General features: G+C 31.0%; 1 protein-coding gene across 1 annotated transcript; it reads right to left on the bottom strand.

Moving 5' to 3' along the window:
* Window positions 1-6,549: 6,549 nt before the first annotated feature.
* On the bottom strand, window positions 6,550-24,964 carry LOC114760972 (cytochrome b561 and DOMON domain-containing protein At3g07570-like). The gene is made up of 5 exons (XM_028950293.1): window positions 24,922-24,964; window positions 10,602-10,780; window positions 8,830-9,238; window positions 6,757-6,795; window positions 6,550-6,662 (listed from the first exon to the last, which is right to left on the bottom strand). Exons 1-5 carry the CDS (start codon window positions 24,962-24,964, stop codon window positions 6,550-6,552), a joined length of 783 nt encoding a protein of 260 aa, XP_028806126.1.
* Between the last annotated feature and the right edge of the window lie 344 nt (window positions 24,965-25,308).

Genomic DNA, 25,308 nt, shown 5'->3' on the forward strand with positions numbered 1-25,308 from the left:
AGAAAGAATTAGTTGTAATGGAAAGGAATGAAAAAGAATAGAAATGAAGAAAATAGAAAGTTTATGAGTGATAACATGTTTATTAAGTAATGGAATAGAAAATAGATTGATAGAAAATTTTATCTTTGGTAGGATAAAAATGAGTTAGAAAATTGTGCAATTTTACCGTGTTGCCCTTAATGAAAGAATATGATATTATTAAATAAAAATGTATTTTAACAATATATAATAATATTATTAAAAAATAATAATAAAGAAATAAATGAATGAAAAACAATTATAATAAATTACAATTTAAATAAATAATTAAATAAATATGAATATTTAATATAAATAATAAATACTGTAGATATCAAATCATTAAAAAACAGTTAAATAAAAATTAAATAACGAAATATATAAAAATATATATTAAAGAAAATAAAAATAAAAATATTATACAAAATGGATTATACATCTTGATTTTGTGATGTGAGAATTGTAATTTTTTTTCAATTTCTTGTTTATATTTTACCAACTGAGCTTTTTTTTTTGTTGTAGACAAAATTTATATAATATTTTTTAAGTTGGTTCCCATTTTGTTATTAAATCATAAAATGCAATATGATTTCGGATTCATGATTAAAAAATTGCCCTCCTCCATTCATGATTGGAAAAACATTAGAAGATGTAGATTTATTAAATCAAACTTTCAGGAATAGCTAAGACAGAAAAAAATTGAATAAGTATAATTTTATCTCTAGTACATTCTATTTGTCCATACTTTTCACTTGTTGAATAGAGTATAAAAGAGGAAAAAGTACTGTAGAGTTTCAAGGAAGCAAAAGAATCACCAAATAGTCCCCTAAGATAATCGAATAAATGTGAAGTTACCAAGGACTTAACTGTGGGAGATTCTAATTGTGCAATTATAAAATTACCCTCATTTTTATTGGAAAGAAAAAAATAGACAAACTGGAAGCTTCTTATTGCACAACTCTATCGCCCTCCGCCTCCGTCTTGCGTCTCATTGCCTCTGGTCCCCACCCTTATTGAGCTTCGGACCCGTCTTCTTCACTTGGTTCGTCTCGAGTTGTGATTGTCTTATATCCCTAAACCCCAAAATCTATTCTGAATTTGTTGCCTCGATAAATAATGCAATTATGTTCATTCTTCTAAGGTTGTTGTTCTGCAAAGTATTCTCCTTCTAGTCCATCTAGAATGGTGGAGAGATGCAAAGATAATGCTTGTAAGAAAAGCCTACCTCCATCTTTTGGTTCTTTTTCTTGCTATTACCTGCTTGTTTCTTTCTATCACCGGTCTTATGATTGCAACAAATAGTAAGTTTTTTTTAAATAATTAATTTTGTGAGGAAGTGATGCTTCTCCATCTATTTATGTCTATTTTTCCAAGTTTTCTGTGTCCTAATAGGATTTTACTTCTTATTATTTGTTAGCTCTCCTGAGATGTTTTGCACTACGGACAGTTATTTTTTCCAGAATTTTGTATCCCTTTTGTAACTTTTGTCACTTGTGCTGCGTAACTGGTGCTTTATTTTGCTTTTTACTTGGCCAATTTTGCCTCCATGGACTCTAGATCCCTGACAAAGAAAATAAAATTTAGCTTCTGTGTTTTCTACCCTCGTCCCTAGTCAATGTTGTAAACACAATGAAGACAAATTTTTGCACTGAAAACAAGGAAATATATCATCGATTCATTAAATTTATTGGTCCAGCATATTTGAATTTTTACAGTATATGCCCATTCTGAAAACTATAATAAAAAATCTATACATGTAAGCCTTTTTATCAATTTTTTTTTTGGGTACAACTATCATTGTTCATTTTTTTTTTTTTTTGACTTGGAAGTGATGATCTGTTATCATTTTGCACTGCAACAATGACCTGGGAGGAATTGAAAAGAGAAAGCTGGAATTGGTTCGTCAATATCAATTCACAAACATGGGAGCCTTAATTTATATATGGCATTTAAAGTGAGATGCTCTGTTTAAAAAAAAATAAATAAATCTAGCACTATCTCCCCTAGTTTTTGTCACTCCACCATTCCACTATCCTCTGCATTAGAGGTTAGCGAATATACTTTCTCTATGACTTAGTTTTATTTTCTTTTCACTTACTCACACATGAAAAGCTTATGCTATCTCTGAGTTAGTTAAGCTTTTGGACTCGTGATTCATGAGTAGCCGATTTCGGGGTCTCCTCAAATCCCTTTGCAAATGGATGTAACCGAAATGGACTTGTGATTCATTAGCAACCGATCTTAGGCACCTTTTGAGTCTTGGTGAGTCTTCAACCAAGTTTATATATATATATATAAATATATATATATATATATATATTTTACTGAGCGCAGCGTAACTTTGCTCTCTTCTATGTATTGCATTTTGTAGGCCTAAATGAGCAAGCCTCAATGGTGGCATGTGAGAATGTATAGATCCAAAAGCATCTATCCTTCCTTGTCTCAATATGGACATCTTTATCAGCCGATATGCAGCTTCCAATATCAATTGTTTAGTTATGGAAGGACTTTCAAAAGTCATCTTTGGCGAGTGGAAGACGGTGGCCCTATGCCTCATTCCTTCTATTATCTATTCACAGTAACATTCAATTCGCTATGAGTCTAGCTATATTGCACAGAATGATTATGGCCAAAAGATAGGAAAAATATGTTTCAATTATTTATTGATTTTATTGTGACAAGGAATGGCCTTTTTTTCTGTCAGTATATATGAATTACTTTATTTGAGTAATAAATGTACATTGCTTTTAATGTTATTGTTCATGAATGAAATTAAATCTTCAAAGAGAAGATATGTGATTGCAATGATATTTGGGGTGCGTGTATTATAACATATAAATTTATATTAGACTTTTCAAGGTTTGAACAAATTTTTATATGACTTATATACTCATTCCTTCATAGTTCTTGTTCTCATATTACTCCCAACATATTGCAAATAAGCTTTTCCACCATTTACAAATTGTGCTCTTATAAGAAAGAAACATAATAGATGCTTCCAAAATATGTTGGTAGTATTTAATGTCAGCTTACACCATACACTTGTTATTGACAACCAAACTAATTATATTGACAACTATTGGAGCATCTATTAACAACTAAGGTTAATATGCACCACACCGTTATCATTAACAACTAAACTAACAATAATAACTAATATTGTGGTATGTACTAATAACTAATGTCAATCTGCACAACATACTTTTCACTAACAACTAAACAAATTATATTAACCACTATCGTGACATGTATTAATGTCCACCTACATTACACATCTGTCATTGATAACTAAACTAGTTATATTAACAATTATCATGGCATATATTAATAACTAATATCCACTATTGCATTGTACATTAATTTGTCATTGACAATCAATCTAGTTATAATAACAAATATAAGGGTATGTATTAGCAACTAATATTCACATGTACCTCACACTTGTCATTGACAACTAACATTAGTTTTATTAACAACTATCGCAGCATATATTAATAACTAATATCTACTTGCCCCTCACACTTGTCATTGGCAACTACACTAGTTCTATTAACGACTATTGCAACATTTATTAACAACTCATATCCACATGTTCCTCATACTTATCACTGACAACTATACTAGTTCTATTCATAATTATCATGACATGTATTAACAATTAATATTCACCTGCACCTCATACTCGTCATTGACAACTTAACCAATTATATTAACAACTATCTCTGCATGTATTAACAACTAAATTAATCAATGAGGGTAACTTCATAATTTCATAATTAAATTCTCTTATCCACCAGTCTCTTGAGACTTCAAATTTATTTCATGATTTTATGGGACCTTATAATATATGGCATTAGAAATTATGGTCAATGAGCTTTGTAATGATATATCATTTGCCTAATTAGTATTTAAATGAAGAAAGATATGTCCACTTAAAATTGATTTTTAAATTGATTTTGTTTATAGGGAAAATTGCATTCAAGTCCCAAGTAAAAGAAATAAGATCTATTCAAAAACCTTTTTATTTTTAAAGTTATGCTCGGTGAAATTTAAGTTTTAATATAATAAGAAAGGGATCAAAACATTCGAATTTGATGCATTAAATTTGAATTTTCCCACATCAAATTTGAATTTGGTCAAGGAATTCGAATTTTCTTATCTTTCATTCAAATTTACTTAAACAAATTTGCATTTTAGGCAGCAAAGAAATTGATTATCACATGAGTAAATTCGCATTTCATGCAGCAAATTGAAACATAATCTCACCAAATTTGAATTTGCTCCGCCAAATTTGAATTTGCTCATTTTCTTGTCATAGTTAAAACTTAACTTTCATTAAGAATAACTTTCTCAATTTAAGTTCAAGTTGGACAAATAGAAAGCTCTTTGAGTATACTTTTTAATAAAATAAGACCCATTTAAAAAAATTTTATATTCTTAAATTTATGATTAAAAGAGTGAAGCTTTTTTCTTGTTTATGATTAAAATTTATGATTAAAATTTTATAACTTTCTCATAGAAGCTTTTTTCTTGTTTAACAATATAGAAAGGATGAAGAAACTTATTCTCTATTTATCTCTGTTTCTTTGAACTGAAAACAAAGCAAATCAAAAGAAGATAAGCATATATGGTAGAATAAGTTCTTTTGCTTGGTGTGAAAGTTTATTTTTAATCCATATAAACAGTGAAAGAGATAGATAAAAGCCATCAAAGCTTTTAAGTTTTGATTCAATTTGATAGGGCTGAAGAAGACCTCATCCTCTGTGAAAGCGTGGGCCGATCTATTGAGCTTGCGCACTGCATCTCACAACAACTTTGACTTCCACAGCCTCTCTGATTTCTCATTCACGAGTCCCACTAAAAACTCTAACAATAAATCAAATCATCAATTCTATATTAATTTTTCCGCATCGATCTGAAAAATCATTTCCCCCATCCTCACTTTTGTTTCAGCTATAGCTCACGGCTTTATTCCCTCACTCATACTGCCCTGTCTAGCACGAGAAGACCAGAGGCGATAATGATCTGAGTTGTTATGGGTATATTTGCCTTTTGAATTTTTCCACCTACGACTGAAGATCGATTCCCACCAAAAAAGGTGGGAAGCGCGCTTCCAAGGTATAAGAGAAAATTCAGTACCACTGGAAATTAGTTTCCCAAAAAATCTTGCTGCCAAACGCCTTCGACCAATTGAAAATTGGGATTTTCTTTCTTTTCTCAGATTTTCAGGGTACCAAACATGCTCTTAGTGACATTCATCATCTTGTGCTTCCTGTCGTCAACACTATAGTACTGCAAGTGAGCTCGCATGTGAAATTTTTTAGTAGATCTGATGTGAAAAAGGGAAAAAAAAATCAAATTAAGGCAACATACTAGATGTTTGACTTCATTTATTATTTAATTATAAGAAAAAATTCTCCTTCAAAAAATTATTAATTTAATGGTATTAGAACCAATTAATTAAAAGGTTCATGTTCCCATAAATTCCGTGTCAATAAATTAGAGTTAGTACAAAATATTATGTTATTCATTGTGAATTTTTTGCTCTTAGTATTTCAAAATTTTCCTAGATAAAATTTTTTATAAATAAATACTATATATGTTACCCAAAAAAAAAAAACTTTGTAATGTCAAGTTTTTATGGTTTAGTTTTTTGTTTTTAGTATATTTTTATTTTGAATTATAAAAGGGCATTTTAGTCTTTTAATAACATTCACAAATTTCTAATAAGGCCTCTTGGCCTAATTATAAATTTCTTAACAAGTGCAAGTGCTAATTTAAATTTTGATATTTAGTAGGATTCTCCCGTAAGTCATTCAATATAATTCTCCTATTATTTTCTCCTTTCTTAGGATAAATTTTATTAATCAACAGCTTTAAATTCTATATATTTGCTGCATTAAAAGTTAAGAAAATATAATAAGACATTATTAATAAATAAAACAATATTGTTTATAAGTTATGAACAATAAGGTTTTATTTAAGGAAATAAAAAAGGGAAAATTAGAGTGAAGGACCTAGGAAAAATAATTATGTTTTAGTATTTTTATATTTATATTTTTATATTTCGTTCTTCTAAATAATTACAGTATTTAAAATCTCTTCAATAAATACTACCTCAAGTATTTAATATGAGACCCAATTGATTAATTTAAAGTAATTGAGAAAATTACTAAATTACTTAATTATAGCATATGTTACATGATCTTTCTAAAATATTTATGTCTATCATTAGATTATATATCAATTTATGAGAGTGGCAAATTAGTTTGAAAAAAAATAATAAATATCAATATTTTAAGGTAATTTATTAACTTCCTTAATTTCTCTAGGTAGTATTAGTTTCTTTAGGTCCTTCTCTTTAATTTTTCCTAAAAACATAATAGTAATAATATTATATGATAAAATTCATAGAAAGTCACACTGGTTATAAGATATATGAGAAGTAAAATACAGTTACCTGTTTATGTAAATTAGGTAACCTCTTTTGCAACATAAAAGAAGGGAAATATAATGCACTAAATTTAATTATTAGGCAATTTGTGCTTTGGGTTTGATCAGCATTCTTATTTCCAAAATGATGACCACAAGAAGCAAGAAGCCAAGGCTTGCTCCATAACCAGCAAACCACTTTGATGCTTCGCCTGCCAAGTGAAGTCCATAGAAAGAGTTCACAATTGCAAATATCATCAAAATCCTTCCAACGTTGTGATGATAATAATTCCAGTATTTTCTTACTTTTGATTCTTTTCCTGGTCGCAATAAAATTGCTAAGACCTGCATGTGAAACAAAATCAATATATTAAACAAAATCACCATTATTATTGTATTTGTATCTACTGTACGTTGTCCATTCTTTTTTTTTTGGGGTCAAAGACTGTACGTTGTCCATTCTGATGCTCATATATAAGGAAACATGTGTAATATTTTTAAAATGATTTGTTGAGAAATTTAAAAGTTAGAATCTTAACTAATTACCCAAGTTATAAATTTCAATTGTGTACATAAATATATGTTTGGCCCTAAATATTGGACTGATCATTCAGCTGGTTGAAACAATGATTCAAGAATTAACTTAATAGTCCAATTGTGGTCAAATCAATATGATTAAAATGATATAATTTAATTAAAATACATAAAAAAACATTCATATATAATCTTGTGAAGAGTAATATAAAAACCATTAATCCAGAAATGGAATATCTATGTATATAAACCACACATACTTCAAATTTACTAAAGTACCAATGTGACGGACTGCTACTTTTTTAATTTTTAAAACTCAAAATGACATCATTTTAGACTCCTCAATAAGAAAAATAACAAATATATAGCTAATCGACTTATCTAAAACACTTGATTTGATTGATAAAAGGACTGGTTTGGCTAGGTTCACTGGCGATACCATCCCATTTAGATAGGATTTTAACATTCCATCTACTCTAACAAACAAGTAAAAAGAGATGTGTTATATATATATGTGTGTGTGTGTGTGTGTGTGTGTGTGTGTGTGTGTGTGTGTGTAGAGAGAGAGAGAGAGAGAGAGAGAGAGACCTGTAGGCAGCCAAGGACGAGAATGAGGAATCCTATATTCTTGTGATGAGTAACGTTGGAACTGACTTTCTTAGATAAAGCCAAACCACGTATGAATCCAGCTATTCCTGCCCCCCAAAGCCAAGTGTTTGGATCAAAGCGTGCAAGTAAAACCAGAGTGGGTCCCACTCCTTGCAGTGACGAGCAACTATGGCTCCTATCAACATAGCTAGGCTCCATCCTCCAATATTTAGCCATCCATGGCTTCTTTTTAGCTTTAGGTTTGAGATTACATTAGCTCTACCTGCAGTTTCAACACATACTCTCATCACACTCGTCATCATCATCAATATATATAATTAAAGAACTTAAGCCGTATTAATTAATAACACCTACTTCAATAATATTGGTGGGAAAAAAACTCCTTAATTATGGTCCTATCAGCATTAGTGAGAGTCCGACATGATTTTCAGATATCAAGTGATTTCGTCAAAAGAGTATAGTTGTGCTTACTTTAACTAATGATCTTGGATTCTAGCTATATATACAATATTTGGGTTGAAAACTTGTTTGGGGAGTTTCGGAATCCTTATTTTCTATCCAACTTGATTAGTTGGAATCTTATTCAGGTTCTTACTTAAGATTGGGCTGTTTGATTTATGATCAAAAGAGTATTAACTAAGAAAAGGTCTATTGGATAAATATCATGCCTATTAACTTTGTGAATATGAAGAAGAATGAAAGGCCTTCCGCTTCTTTCCGTAACTTTCAATTAACTAATACCCCCGGTCCTTGACATAAGAGGCTAATTAAAAAATTAGATTTGGTTTTAAATATAATATTTCAATCTATTTTGTTTTTCATTTATCCTAAGATATCTTTATTGATTGTAAAATGTTTCCATCAAGAGGTGTTACACAGTGTACATAATTAAAGAAGATAGTTTAGGAAGACCAATATATATTTGTAACAAATAACTAATTTAACTAATTTTCTTTAAAAAGTTAGTTAAAGTTAGTTATTTCTTGTAAAATTTCAAAATTATCCACAATAAAAAATCATTAATTAAAGGAATTTGGGTAATTGATTGGAAAGTTATAGCTAATTAGGAATACTTAGTGAAAAAAATTAATACATTAAACAAAACATATATTCTTCTAATCCTAAATATAAAACTAGTGTAACTGACACTACCAAATGAGTCTTACATTTATAGTTGAATGAGTATTATATATGTTATGAAACATGCAGGAGATCAGTATGAAAAGCCTTACAAACCTGATGCGTAGTCTATGTCGATCGAAATCATATCAATGTGTTGGAGTAAGAGAAATTGGGTGCCGGTAGGGTAGAAATTCTGGGGTCCAAGTGCGAATAAGAGAAGTGAGGAAGGCTGGTTGGTTTGCAACTGGAAGGCTACATATACTATGGAAGTTGGAGTTGAAACAATGGACGCATTGGCATATAGAAGATTTCCTTTATCAGCAACCACCTCTGCTTGTGTCATGCCACCCAAATAATACTGTTTCACTCCATCGATGCCACCACCCGCCGGCATGTCCCACCCGACAATGGCGCTAGAACCTTCCATTCGCCCGTCGTCGGAGAACCCTATTGCTCCATAAGAGTTTATGTTTATGGGAAATGAGAGAACAAAGCTCCACAAGTTTGGTGAGACCTGAGCATACTGTTCAATAATATCTCATATTAATATTATTAGACTTGAATTCACATCCTTTTAAGTGTGTGTATGGTGTAATCAACATAAAAATAATTAGTACATATATATATGTGTGTGTGTGTGTGTGTGTATGGATGAAGCTTCTAAAACTTCATGAAATTCTGTGCCAGGTTATTTTTGGGGGACAAACTATGCGTTTTTGGGATCTACGTGCTCCCTGGTTAGAAGCTCTAAAGGGTCCCAATGGTTTGGATTTGCTGGATATAGCACTATCAACAATTTCTTATCCAGGTTAACATTGAAAAAAGAACAACTTAGATTGAGAGTTTTTTTTTTAATCCCTGCTTAATAAAGTTGGTCAGTTGACTTAGATCACTTGGGAACATTTAACCCTTGTCATATTATAAGGCATCTCCAACCGCTTTACTAAATCAAGAACAGAGAGTTAAGTTATTAAATGCGCTTGAAAATGAGAAAAAATTTAAATTTACGCCTTATTAAGAAACAAAAAGAAAAATTGTGTCAAAGTTTAAATAGAAACAATCTTGAAAAAAATACAATTAATACTTCATTAGATAACTTATAATAAAAATCGCTCATTTAGAAATTTTTTTTAAAAAGAAAGTGCCTTATAATAGGGATAGAAATAGTATAAAATTACTCTGTAGATCATATTATCTATCAATAAGTTCATTGTTAATAATGGTCAAACTCAAATAACATACTGAATCAATCATTACTAAGGGCTTGTTTGGATGCGTGATTAATAAATGTGTGTATGGTGCAATCAACAAGAAAAATAATTAATATGTGTGTGTGTGTGGGTGTGTATTTGTATGAAGCTGCTAAAACTTCAGGAAATTGTGTGTCAAGTGGGTATATCTGTAAGTTGATGTAGCATTATATATGGACATTTTCTTATCTAGGTTAACCGTAGGAAAGAAGAACCAGATTTTTTTTCTTTGCTTAATAAAGTTGATCAGCTGATTTAGATTCACATCAAAGAACATTCAACCCTTTCGGCCCATATTATAACACGTCTCCAATCACTTTATCATAAACAACAGAGTTAAATCATTAAATTTGTTTGAAAATGACAGGGGAAAAAAAATCTAAATTTACCTCTTAGAAACAAAAAAGAAAAATTACTTCAAACTCTAAATAGGAACAATCTTAAAAAAAATGATATTAATGCTTCATTAGATGACTTATGATAAAGACCGCTCATTCAGTAATTCTTTCTAGCAAGTTACCTTATAGATCAGACTGTCTATCAATAAGTTCCGCTCAAACATATATTGAATCGATCATTACTCTAAGGATGTGCGTGTGTGTCTATATATATGTGTGTGTGCGCGCGCGCACTTACTCTAAGGATGAAGTTATGATCTGGCCAAACAGCAACACAGCGAAGGGAAGTCGTATCAAAATCAATGCGCTGAGGATCTACATTTTGGGAACAAGAGTCCAGCTGGGATGTTACCAGAGTTGATGAGCTACAGAAAACAATGAAGAAGACGAAGTAAAGAAGAAGAAAGTGCTTCATCCCTGCTTTAATTTAATGAAATATAGCTAGTTATGATCATTATAAATGTACACTTTAATCAACATTTATAGAATATGTTTTTTTGGCCATTTTAATTATGATCTTAGGTGTTTACGTACGAGGTGCTTGGTATTGCCGTCAATGACAAAGGATCCTCCATGCACACACGCACACACCTAGCTAGCTACGTAAGAGGTGCATGCGACAGAAAAATGAGAAGAAAAATATCGACTTCTTGTCATCAAGTGTTTGCCTAATCGTCAAATGGAACCAATCAATGTGTCCGAATATGGTAAGATTCCTGGGAGATGTTTATGTTGTGCATATATATTTTATTTTATTTTTGACTCAATTATATGTTTGTTCCTTTAAATTTATCTTAAGTTTATTAAGTTTATCCAATTAAATTTTTTTAAAAAAAGTGTATTTTTTGTCTTTTTACTCTTAACACTGTTACTTTTATTTAACAAAAAATGTTAACTCAGCAAATTAAAAAGTGGCTCCGCAATTAAATACTGACAAGTATACTTTAAATTTTAATCCTTTAATATTATATTTATATTTCAAAATTTAAGCATTTAAATATAGAGTAAATACTGTGAACTCTCTTGCACTTTGTCCTAATTATAAAGATCTCTCTTCTATTTTAAAAATATACACTTAAGTTCAAATCGTTAATTATGTTAAGAATATTCTGAAAGGATACTTGTTTCATTAAAATTTATATTAAAATATTTTTTATTTACTAATATACCTTTCTTAATAGTTAATACTAAATCCTTAAATTTGGGATAAAAAATTTGAAGAATTTAAATTTATTTTCCTTTTCCTTAAGTTTATGTTTTGCAAATAGTTATTTGTTTAATGTTTTTATCATATTGGGATAGAAAATTAAGTAATTTAGTTTATGTAGACATAAAAGCCTTCAATGGAAATTTGATTAATTCTTTAAGTAAATATATAATTGATTAAATAAGATATGAATGTTTCTAACAAAATTTTTATTTAAAAATTTTAAGTTGTAAATTGAAATGATTTCTATAATCTCTCAAACTTAGATAATTTATATTATATGATAGAAAAATATGTACTCATTTTGTTTTCTAGCCATTTAAAGAAACCTAAATAAATTAGTTTCATTTTATGTGATGAAGAATTAAATTTATAAAATTTTATAATATGATAAAAATTAATAAATTTCATTTAATTTTAAACATTTTGAAAATAAATGTATTAATATTATTTTTGGTTATATCAAAAAATTTTTTTGACAAATATAAATGTTTAAATATCTTTTATGTTAAGGAGTGATATTTTGGTCAAGAAAAATTTTAAAAGTCAAACTTAACAGTCAACTAACAGTTAGATGAATAGAAATAAAATCTTAAATATATAAAGGAGATTTGTATAACATACATTTTAATTTCAAATGAGATTTATATATATTTTCACAATAGAAGAGAGGTTTCTGTAATTTAGACAAAACCAAGGGGTGGTTAACGTATTTTACTTTTAAATATATGATAAGTATTTAAAATACTCAAATATTAAAAATTTAATCATTTATAAAATTTATTATATTAAAGAATTAAAGTTTAGAGCATGCTTTCCCAGCATTTACTTGCCAAAATCACCATTTAAATTTGCTTAGTTAACATTTTTTTTCAATTGAGTTTAACAGCATTCAAAATATACCTTTTAAACTAAAAAGATTAAAACAAAACTTGATGTAAACTTACTTTAACTTTTTTAAGTTATCTATATTTAAGCATGTGGTTAAGCTCAGGTCCTAAATATAAGAGCTAATAGAAAGATTTTCATTAGTCATAAACATAAATGTCACACCCGAATCCTAATCATCCTGTAAAAAGGAAGGAAAGAGGTGTCGTCACCAAAATTTTAAAAAGTTAATTTTGAAAACCTAAAAATGTGATCTACGAAAACTGGATAGGGTTTGAGAGTCACTTATATGTGGGGAAGGTGTTAGGCACCCCACAATATATGTTCAAAAGAACAGTTACCCTAAGTCAACTACTCAAAATTAATATGGCCTTTTTATTATATTTTAATCACCCTAAAAAAATTAAAAAACAAAGAAAAAAATTTTTATTTACAAAAAAAATAAATTATTTATAAAGCTGAACTTGACTTGAGATAAAAACCTAAGGCTTACATGCCCTCTAGAGGGACCAAAGCCCATGTAGTTTAGGAGATAAAAATGCATGTTCCTTGGTTGGTATTTTTTTAGAAAATATTTATTCAATTAAAAAAGATGTTTTTTATGGGTTGGTATTTTTTTTTAATATATGAGAAAAATTGTTGTATTTTTATTTAGAAAATATTTTTTTGAAAGAAATTTTGGATTATCCTACATGCGGAGGTTCCCATAACCTCACAGGGAAGAATAATCGTTTGAGCATGCGAAGGTTCTAAAAACCTCACATGGCTCTAAAAAATATTTTGAGATTATATACATACATATTTAAAAAGGGACTTTTTATTTTATTATTTATTCATAAACATGGGGCCAAAATTATTTTCTTTCTTTTTATTTCAAAAAGTAAATTTGCACAACCACATTGGTATTTCTGTAGAGACTCCTATAGTCTCACACGGTTTACCAATGAATCTAGATACCTATAGAGGTTCTGAAAACCTCACACGGTATAGATTTTAAAAAAAGAAGTGCTTTCGACAACAAAAAGAAAGAACACTCAAGTAATTCAACATGAAACCCAAGTTAAACATAATAGATAGGAATGAAAATTCATGCTTGATGCTCCACTTATCAATTGGCTAAAAAATATATTATATAATAAACCAATAATAAAAAACAATATACAAATATCAACAAAATGTCATGGACAAAAATAAAATAAATGAAATAAAATGAACATAAAAAAAGAAGAAAGAAGGTATCAAAGTGAGCACATATGGGAGATAATGGATAAGGGCATAGTTCAAACAAATCAAAGAGAAGGGGAGTAGTGACAATTAACTTAAATCATGTTTGATTCAACTCCCTAGCCATCACTGCTCAAGCTTACAAATGGGATAACAATTACAAGAGCATAGGCTTTCCTTGGGTAGAAGAAAGAAGAAGATGAACAAAGGACTTTTTTCTAGTTAGGCGTCCTCTCTCTTTCCCCAACCCAACTCATTGCCATGAAATAAAAATAGAAAAGCTCTTTACCTTGCCTCATTTTTCATCGGGAGATTCTGAGTGTCTTCCTCCAATCCTTACTCCTTTATTTATCGACTCCACCTAGGGTTTTTTAATTTTTTTTTCTATTTTTTTTAATTTCTCTCAATTATGACTCATAATATAACTTTCTATTTAAGCACCAAATTATCATCAGATATTTTTATTTGTATGTTTGTTTTTTATTTTTTCTACCATTATGACTCCAAAATATGTTTCTAAATTAAGAAGCTAATCAGCTTAACTGAGGAATTTTTATTTTTATTTTATGACTTTTTTTATTTCCCTCTTTAATGTGTCCACCTCACATTTCCTAAATTAGAGACTAGTCAACATTCAATTTCATCTTTTGCTTGATTACCATTTATTGTGGGAAAGATGTTCTTATTTGATTTTTCATTTTTTAGGGAGATTTTCAAATTTGCTCTCCAAGAATGAATCAAGAAGGATATTTATTTTATTATTATTTTTTTTATTGATTTCTTATTTATTAGATTTATTATTTTTTTGTGGGTTCAGACAAAGTAGGGTGTTTACAATAAGACCCCAATATATTTTGTTTCCTAAATTTATAATCCATTTCCTAAACTCTCCTTACACATATTAAGAAGTATTCATCAAGAGGTAGTTTCCAATACAAATAACTAGAGGGCTATTTTAAAAAAATCAACACATTTTTTTTTAACAAATCACTAAGTTAACTAATTTTCTTAATCATTACAAATTAGTTAACTAGTTCTTAAATTTAGGATTGAGGATAGTAGTTTAAGTGTGGTTGTGGGTTTTACGGTTGATGCTGATGATGTTTTGAATTCAATTTCCCTAAGCCCATTTGTATGTTTGTATCAATACATGGCAATTATGAAACTTCATTCATACTAACTTTAAATCGTCCATCGAGACAAACCTTTTCACATTAGAAGAATACCCCTGTGGCACCTTAATGCCATACAAATATTGGTACAAGCTAGTTTTCTCTACTTTGGACAATGTGTGAGCTGTTGGTTCTAAATAAGCCCTCTTACTGCCCTCTTTTAATTGTGGATGTAACTATTTTCTTGTTCCCATTTCAGCCAATTCTAATTTCACATTGATTCCATCCTTAGTTTTTCTTGGTATGTGTAAAAGAGTACTAATCAGGCTCTCATAAGCTTTTTTCCATGTACATCACATCAAGACTATAATCTAATATCAAGATTACACCAATATGGAAGGAAAAAAAAAGGACCTCTGCTTCCAAATGTTCTTCTCACTTACAATCCTCTTACTCTTCCAGAAAACGACATCAATTCTTTCCACCTTTCAATAAACTTCTTCTCCAGTTAAAGGCATTGGAGTCATTCCATACTCTAGTGAGCCATTAAAAAACTTTTTCAATCCACGGTATGCGTAACATCCTAATTTTTAATTTGAGGCATTAAGTAATTGAAATTGGAAGCTTGAGGCTTAAAAATACTAAGATTTATGGTTGGAGATCTTATCTCCAGACCTTATAATTTGTAGTATTGGAATTTGAGTGTTTTTAAGGGTTAAATGATCTTACTTTTAAGTGGTCCCCTTTACATTGAAAAATAGACATATCAAACTTTCTAAAGAGGCCTATTTTGTAATTTTTGAAGATTTATGGAGCTAGTTATGAATTTTTTAAATTGGATCTTTTTGCTTTGTGTTTTTTGCTAGACGTTCGCTATAGCAAACAACACATAATGCTCACTACATCATTTGCTAGACATTTGCTATATGTTTATTATAGCAAACAATACAAAGTATTTATTGTGACGTTCACTAGAAGTGAACGCGTCAAAATCTGCTTTTTAAAATCAAATTTTAGCTACGAAAAACAGAAAGGAAGAGGAAGGGGAACAATTGGCTAAACACTTTGATTTGCATAACTAAATACTTTTGATTAATTGTCTTGATGGGAGCACTTATAGAAGGCCAGGGGCCTTCAGCATTGCATGTGTCATTATTTGAAGTCTTGGCTTTTGATTAATAAAGCTCCATCACATGTTTTGGAACGAGCATGATTATGCTATGAAAGTATTGATTAATGATTTGGGCTAGTGTTGTTAGGGATTAATTCTAAACCCTAAATGTCCAAGGCCTAAGTATGTGGTTTTTTGATTGTTGCGATATTTTATTCAATAAAAGGCGTGTTGTATTTGCAAAACAATGTTAGTTGGGCGGAGCCCATGCTAACACAAAGTGTTTGCGGTTGTAAGTCTATTTCTTTTAATCATGATAGAGGTTAAGGACTATCGTTTTCTATCATGGTTAACTCTCTTTAAAAATGGTTTTGATTACCTTAAAGTGAGCTTTAGAATAACATTTTTTATAGTATGGGTGGAACCAATCAAGAAATCTCCTATGGCTAATGTAAAATGTCTTCCTTCTGTGCTTAAGTTAGTGGAAGTGTGTCTCCACTTCGTATATAGGATATGCTTTATGCCTTTTTATATTGCATCTTGACAAGTTTCTAAAGGTAGGAAAGTCATTTATCATAGTGAAACTCATTATACGCACCTTAAATACTCCTGCTTATGTGCATCAAACACATCCATTGAAACATCCTTCTTTTAACCCCTCAGAATACGCGTTTGAAAGCGTTACGGTCCAAGCGATTCATGAAACAAGCCCGTAGATTGAAACTTGCAATTGGTTCTCGGGTTATTGTTCACTAGTTAAATTTTAGATTTTTGGTCCAATGTAAAAAATAATAACTAATTCTATAAAATTCATATTGAGGTGCTCCAAAATTCTAATTGAATCTCTTTCAATTCTCTATAGGAAAAAGAATATCAAGCTAGACTTATCTCAAGCCAATTTGTATAGTTTAATCCATGAAGATCACTATTCATTTGGTAAATTCTAGAACTTTTAGTTTTCTTAGCTCAAATTTGGAAATTTGTATCTCTTACTATACACATCCAATTAAGGTAATCTACCTATCATTTTAAATCTTGGGATGTGTATAATACGCTGCCAAGGTTCATGGCTTAACTCGTACATTGATAGGTCAAATTGGAGTTGGAAGCTGACTGCTCCAGGACCTACATTTTATCCATTAGATAATTCTTGCTTTAATTCTTTTTATTGTTTTGGCGTGCATAACTTGGATTTATTCTTTTTTATTCATTCTCATACATTTCCATTTATGCCATAAACATTCTAAACAAATACATTGCATCATTGGCATTCATATACATAATTTACACAATAGGAGAATCATACATTAACCAGTAACTTCATTTATTGATATAAATAGTTCTTCACTTTCTTCTCTTTCCTTCTCATACTCTCCTTCATGCAATCATTGTCCATCATACTTGATCTAAATGGTTGGTTAGGGAGAGGTGAGATTTGAGAGAATCTCAGTAGCAAACAATAACCACCCAAACATACATGGCAAGCTTGGCATGTATAACATGCTTGTAACTTAAGATAATGAACATAATGACATGTTTGAAATCATCATGCATTTATCATAAAACACATAGACCTATGGCATAATTCAAACACATTCACAATTACAATACATGAGTTTATAAGATCATATAATATAGAAACATGTCATATATGCAAGCAAATACCAAATACATAAGAGAAAGGTCAAGTTTGCTACCTTATGTCTTTACTTCCTCTTGCTCCCTTTGCTACCAACCATTAAGATTGCTTACCCAACATTTGCCATTCCTTTTTCTTGATGTCTCATGGCCCTAAATGTATCAATACATCATTTTCATTCATTCATTAGAGCCATGGTAATCAACAACATCAACACTTTGTTTTCTTTGAGCTATATTGACTTCTAACTTATGAGCTTGATTTTCAACCTTTCTAAAATTAATTCCGCATACTATTCCCATACAATTTTGCATGTGGAATCCATTTCCAAGCTCAAAATAATCAAAATCAAACTCCTTCCTCATGAACTAGCCTTGAACCAAATATAACTCAAGTTACATAGTCATGAAATTCAATCAATTTCAACATACAGTCACTCGATTCTTGTTCCTTTCAAGCCTTTAAATATTATTCTAACATCAACTTCATCTTCCTCTACTTTTAAGAATTTCGTGCAGCATAACCCCCTAGGGTTTCAAGCTCCCAAAAATCATTAAAATCCATAACCAAGGTCAACAGCAACAAGGGTAATGAAAATTACATTAAGAACCATGAACATACCTTGTTTTAGAGCTTGATCTTGCATGGAACCAGTTGGTCTTTCTTTCTCCCTCTTCCTTCTCTCTCTAGAATCCATTTTGAAAGAGTTTTCCCATAGGTCCATGGCTTGCATGAAAATGAGAGCGGGGAGGGGGTATTTATAGAAAACAAGGCTGAATCTGGGCCGTTGATCTTAAAAATATGTGGCTTAATCTGGACCGTCCATTTTCTCTTTTTACCTTGTGATGAAATGTGTCCTATGAAATCATGCTTACATCATCTTGATGATATCATGTTTGCATCATCAAGCCACATGCCTTTAATCCAACCGTACACATGTCTTGCATCCGACCGTACGCGTGTCTTGCATCTAGCTGCACGTAATACCTTCTTTTCCCATCTAACCATACACTTGTCTCCTCTATATTCCTTCATCATTTTGGCATTAAAATAGGGGGAAATTAATATAAAATTCGTGCAAAATACCACCCTTAGGCATTCCTCCACCTATTTTGCCATTTTGCATCGTATAGGGTATTTTTTAGGGTCCTAACTTACCGGAGACTACTGGGACATGTTCTTGTACCATTTTCTTACCTCAAACAAATCCACATGGCATTATATAACATGCCCAAAGAGAGAGTGATGCTCTTCCCTTGTTCTTCCATTAAATTAATTAAAATAATTAATCAGATTTATTTTGGGGTGATCTTAACTGAATTCTTTTTATCAGTTCACAACTCCGAGAATCTATCTCTGGGTATCAATACTATTTATTCATCATAGGGAATTCTCCTAATTTTTCTTCAGTCCAAAGTCAACCTCTAGACCTTTGACTTTGATTTTTCCCGGATAATATATTACAAGGCTTTAAATTCTATTTTAAAACCTATGATAATTCCTCAAGTATTTTTTTTCATTTTCTTCCAATTATCTGAGTCCTCCCTATACTTTAAATAATTCATTTTTAATAATATTCAAAATCAGTCAAAACCCTAAGAATTTCACAAATTCCTCCTAGGGGCATTTTCATCATTTTTAGCCTCATACAGGCCTCTGAAACTTATTCCTATTTTTCTGGAATTTTTCTAAGCTATTCAGGCCTTAACCCACAATTTTTCATTTTCTGGGTTTTTTGGGCATAATTTTTATTTTTGCCCTTACTAGCCCGAAACTTTACAAAATTACAATTTTGCTCCTGGTTTGGCTTAACCTCAAAATTCACCTCATTGAGGCCTCCAACATAACCTTTGGCCTATATTTATTTCTATTTCTCATTCTTCGGCCTTGGAACTTCATCTAAGCTTTTCTCAGTCCCAGAAAACTTTCCTTTTGCGATCTAGTCCTTGGAAATCTCTCTGTCCTTTTAAGGAATCTCTGGGACCTCTGCTAAAAAGGGTTTGGTAGCCTGCTCATTTCAGCTAATTTTGGTATTTTTAGACCCAAAATTCAGGATGTCACGTCCACGACTTCCTCCCTCAATCAAAGGTGCCAATCTATCAATATTGTTTCTTGGCTGTTTTAGCCCTGAAATCATCATATACAGCATCATATAATTGCGTTTCATGCATAATTAGGAGGTAAGTTGTAAATCACCTACAGAACTGGCCATGCACTATACGTGCCATTTAGAGTACCATAATGATTGATTTCATTTGTATAAAACCCAAGATGAAGGTCTCTTAGCTCACTACTGAAGTCCAGAAACATTTTATCTATTTTCTTCTATTATGGATAATTTGTAGAGTGCCAGAAATATTTTCTATCTGATATTTTCTCATCAAAATGTCATTCAACTTTTTTGCTAAAAAAAATTGTCAATCACCATGGCCGAAGCTTAAGTCGAATACTTTCCTAGTGACAAGTGAAGTAAAGAAGAGGAATTGTTTCATTAATAGAGGATGAGAGGGGTAAGAGTGGTTATGTTATCCTACCCTTGATGGTTCCAACGATGACTACCATGAGATCTTTGGAGAGGGTGAGATGCTGGTGCGTTTGGTGTTATCCTCTCAGAAGACACAATCAGCACTATTATGGCTATGGACGAGTTGGTACTTAGCATGATGGCAGTCACAGTAGCAGTTGGAGAGCAAAATGGCAATGCGCATGGAAACTACAAAGCAAAATGGTTGCCATTGAAAATCTAGATCTGAATGCATACAATGCTACTCATGGAGTTAGGAGGAGTAGAAGCTATCAACAAGTCTTATCATCTGATCACTTATGCGAGTTGAAGTGGGGAAAGAGAGCATTCATGGGTTGGAGAGAGATGCAAAAGGAAGAGAGAAGAGATGGGAAAAAGTAAAAAATAGAAAGAGAGAATTCAGTAAGTGATGTGAGGAGAGAGAATAAAAAAAAGAAAGAACAAAAAATAAAAGGAAGAAAAATTTCACATGGTATTTAAATAAAAATTAAATATTATTTTTATTATTAAAATATAAACATTTTATGCATTTTAATTAAATTAAATTTATTTTTAACTATTATTGGTCTGACTCTGAGTTGACCTCAGCCTAACTTGCTAACCCTTGACCCACTGTCTCAACCAGTTCAATAACCGGTTAAATTTTCAGTACCTTGGGAAATGCCTACAATGTTGTCAAATTATAGCTCAAACAAACAATAAACAACATTTGAAAGAAATTTAAAAGGAAATATCACATTCTTAACCAATATATATATATATATATATATATATATTCAAATACCTTGGCTAAAACAATCTATTCCATAGCTTTCAAAAACTCAATGTGAAGATTAACTCTATATCCTATTCTAACCAAAATTTTCTCCTAGGTATTTTGACAAACACCTTTTGTGCGCAATATATTTAACTACCAACATCCACATGCACTTTAACCTATATATTACATGATAATCATGATTAAAGAAGACATGTTGGTTTCTATTTAAGTTATTATTTCCCTACTATGAGAGAATAATTATCCAACTCACCAATTTATTCAATCTAACCTTTATTCTTAGCTTAAATACATAGCTCATACACAGTCATTTCATCAAACACCTAAAGTGCAAAAATTAATCTCAAAAATTAATCTTTCATCATAATTCATTGCTACTAATTCTAACAAGTTAGATAGTAACAAATAAACCAGCAGCTACACCATTCAATCTCAAATTCATAGCTTATACCCATAGTATTTCATCAAACATTTAAAGTGCAACAATAACATCTCCATAATCCACTCTTAATCATAATGCATAAGTATTTTCTAAAAAATCCAGGAGCATCAAGACAAGTTATAAACCATCAACCACTATACCCAAATAGGATTACTACTCACCTATATGAAAGAGAAGTGAAGCACAAAATAGAAGATTCTTCCAAGAGCACCCACGATGATTCACGACAAGAAGGAAACAAGGGAAGAATGAGGCCCATGAGATGGAAGACCAAACCCACAAGCCATAGAACCATAAGAGCTACAGCCACAAGTGAACCAACGACGTCAGGAGAAGGAGAAGTAAACCCACGGCAAACAAGGACGGCGAGCAAGAAAGTGAAAATGAGAAAGCGAGGACAGCAAGCAAGACGGTGAAAATGAGAGAGTAAGGACGGCGAGCAAGATGCGGCAAGTTACAGATTTAAAGGAAAGAAGAAACGGATAGAGAAAATGTGAGAAGAGAAAAGGGCGAATGATGCGATTTGAAGAAGAAAAGTGAAATAAAGATGCGAAAGAAGGAAGCTGAAATTTTTGTAAATAAAAGGCCTCATACTCGTCTGTTTGGGCTAACTAGATGAGTATGGGGACTTATGCTCATTTGGTATGGAAGACTAGATGAGTATATGAGGCATATACTCATATGGTTTGTTTGGCCAGAGAAGTATAGATACTCGTCTGTTAGGTTAAACCAAACAAACATGTGACCTTTTTCTCCTATGTTTTTAAAGTTAGAAGAAAATAAGGGGTGAAAATGGACCATTTTTATAGTAGTGTCACTTCAAATACTAAGTTTGTTTTGCTCTTATATGCTTTGAAAGTTTATTTTCATGGAAAAAATATCCTGGTTGTTATCTGCCGTTAACTTTGACCTTTAAACTATGTGGTTTGATTGGTGTATGTAATGATCAAATTTAATGATGCATAATGGTTCAAGGAAAAAATGCTATGAAATACAACTTCTAAGGCATATAAGAGGGGGAAAAATTCTAAGTGCTAGGTGCTCCTTTATGAATACTTTCAGAGTATTTAAACACCTTATCCCTATTTAATTTTACTAAATATGTATATTACATATGTATTAAATACAATTACATATAATGAATATATGTATATTATATATTAAATAGAATTATATATATTTTTGCATATAAACTTGAGGCAGGCCAGAATGGGCAAAGCGACATGCTTTGCCTAATGCTCAGTCCTGCTTGACATTTGGCCTGGCCCAAAAATGCCCAACTATTTTTTAAGCTCCCTTTTTAGGGTCGGGCTGGGCATAACTTTAGCTAGCTCGGGTGGGCAATGTGGGCTTTTGGGTTTCACTTCCAATGCATGTGATTAATATGGGTATTTTAGGAAAGTTGTCATGTCCATTTATTACAAATACTTAATTTAACGAATTTTTTTAATATCCGCAAATTAGTTATCTAGCTCTTATATTAAACAGTAGAAGTTGTATAAAATATTAAGAGGAAAATTTATATTCCTTCCTAAGACTTTTAACGACAATATTTTATTAACGATGAATGTGATTTTTTTTTTTGGTTAATATATAGATCGGAGAAAGTATGTCTTATTTCCACTGGCTAATCAGATGTTCAGGCTCTGCCAACGACCAAGCTGAATCTGTGGTCTACGTTTCATTATTCGCATTCTTATGTCCGAAAAATGATGGCGACAATAATAACCAATAAGGCAAATATATGTGGCCTCCCTTAAATCATTAGCCATGAACAAGAATTGAATGAGCTATGCAAGAAACCTTGCTATTTATACTAATATATAGTATGATCTCCCTTAAATAGTTTCTCTGATCCCAAATACAAGTCATAGTTATTTATATTGCGTCACACAAATTAATAAAGTTAATTAGCTATTGAAATTATTTGTCTTGCTTCAAATCAAAATCTTTTTCAAGGCTCACCTAATATATTTGATATAATAATGTATATCATTCCAATATAGGCATTATAATTAGAACATTTAATTTGTTGGGGGCGGGGGATAATTAAGCATTTTATGATATTAGATAGGAGTTAAAGAAACCGACCTGTTTATTTGACTTTGAAGATATATATATTCCTTACTGTTCTAAATATAATGTTCATTTGAAGATTTTGGTTTAGTTTTAAATACACTCCTCTAAACCTAAATGTATGAACTATTTGGAAGTTACTTTTAGTTTTGATTATAATACTTCAATCCATTTTATTTTTAATATTTGTTATTTTTCTTTCACTAATTTATCAAACTCATAAACTAATATATATAATCTAATATTACAGAGGGATATTTTAGAGAGATCATATTATATTTATTATAATTAAGTAATTTATTTAGATGTTTTAATCTTCCTAAATTAGTTAAGTAGTTCTTATATTAAAGATTAGAGGAGTAATCCTATTCTTCTTGTCTCATATGTTAAATTTTTCTTTCCAATAATACCCAGATTTATTAGGACATTTTTGTCCCTACAATTTTAATAATTAAAGAAAAGTATATTTCTTTAAAAAAAATTAGTATTATAAATTCTCTACATGTTAATTATAAATAACTAACCCACTTTTTGCGGAATTTCATGAATTAATTATAAGACAACCTTATATTTAGGATTAGTTTTTAAGGAAATTAAAATTGCTGTGAGCTAAAATGAAAGTGGTTTTACCTTACAAATAACTAACTTACCCAACTTCAGAGTGTTTGTATTAACTTTTTCAAAGTAATTTTTATGATTTCAAGATAAGTATATGAGAAAAATTTTGTTTCAACTTACTTAAAAATATGTTTTTAAGTGGTTTTGATACTTTCCAAACAGAAACAACACAACTCAAAGGATTCAAGTGGTGACAACCCACCATCTGGCCATCTTGGGAGAAACCATATTGCTAATTAGGATTTTAGGTCAAAAAGAGCCAAGCTAGTATCTGGACCTGGCATAATATACCTATGTACTTGTCGTGTAATAATCCATCACTTTCAATAGAAAGAAATAAAGAGGGTGATAGAGATAAAATGTCCACAATCAATTGAGATTATCCCACACCTTCTTAAGTATAATGCTTAAAGTTAATTTTAAGGTTGTTTAGGGTCATCATTTTTGTCCTATAAATATTTATGAAGGAGTTGTTGAGATCGAGTTCCTTTTTTTTTTTTTTGTGAGCTTAATGTTGCATAGGGAGTGTCAGAAAAGGAGCAATATCGTACTTTCCGTTAAATATACACTAGCTTTGTAACAAAAATGGTGACTTGCTCATTTTTTTTAAGGATGAAGAGACAAATTTATTTATTATAATAAAAAAAAACACTACACACCATAATAAAATGTTGTGTGTAAAAATATACATAGACATTTTTAAAGGGGGTAAAATTACCATCTCTATTAATTCTCCCAAACTTTCATTACCTTCCATTTTTGTGGGTCCCACCTGTTGCCAACTGTCACATGCTTATATCTAAGTCAATATCAGCTCACCCTCACCTTTTCTCTCTTTCCCTCTCCTCCTAACATGTGACCCCTCCTGCTACCAATGCACCAACCAGTGGAAGAGCTCAGCTTCCATCTACTCACCGGCCTAAGTTGGGTCGACTTCACCTTCTTCAGTCCCTTCTTGTTCTCCGGTGCGGTGGGGAACCATCGTGTCAATTTTTGGCAATTTTTTCGGCGGATTTTGGGGAAGTTGTCTTGAACCGGTGTTGATAAAATGACCTATATGATTGATTTGGGTTTGAGCTTATGAGAGAGATTGAAGTCGGTAAGAATGACATGGTCAGACTGCAGAATGAGGACTGTTCCTCCTGAACTTCACTTGGGTGCTCCACAAAAATGGCTGCGATCAACGAAGCAACGCCGGCAAATCTGGTTGTTAATGGAGTGAGGATTGAGCTTTCTAAGCTTGGCTCCTCAACTACTTTGCTTGAATTCCTCCATTGTCAGATCCGCTTCAAGAGTGTTAAGCTCGGTTGTGGTGAAGGTCAGCTT

Source organism: Neltuma alba, unplaced genomic scaffold (assembly GCF_004799145.2).
Source record: "Neltuma alba isolate B1F8T4 unplaced genomic scaffold, ASM479914v2 tig00001653_pilon, whole genome shotgun sequence".
Classification (NCBI taxonomy): Eukaryota; Viridiplantae; Streptophyta; class Magnoliopsida; order Fabales; family Fabaceae; genus Neltuma; species Neltuma alba.

What these genes read in the sequence shown, in the direction of transcription:
- LOC114760972 (XM_028950293.1), bottom strand. Translation starts at nt 24,964, where the DNA reads ATGGTTCCCCACCGCACCGGAGAACAAGAAGGGACTGAAGAAG. An exon ending in ACAAGAAGGGACTGAAGAAG is followed by an intron (nt 10,781 to 24,921) that starts GTGAAGTCGACC and finishes AAATTAAAGCAG; the next exon opens with GGATGAAGCACTTTCTTCTT. An exon ending in GACCAGGAAAAGAATCAAAA is followed by an intron (nt 6,663 to 6,756) that starts GTAAGAAAATAC and finishes TTCACTTGGCAG; the next exon opens with GCGAAGCATCAAAGTGGTTT.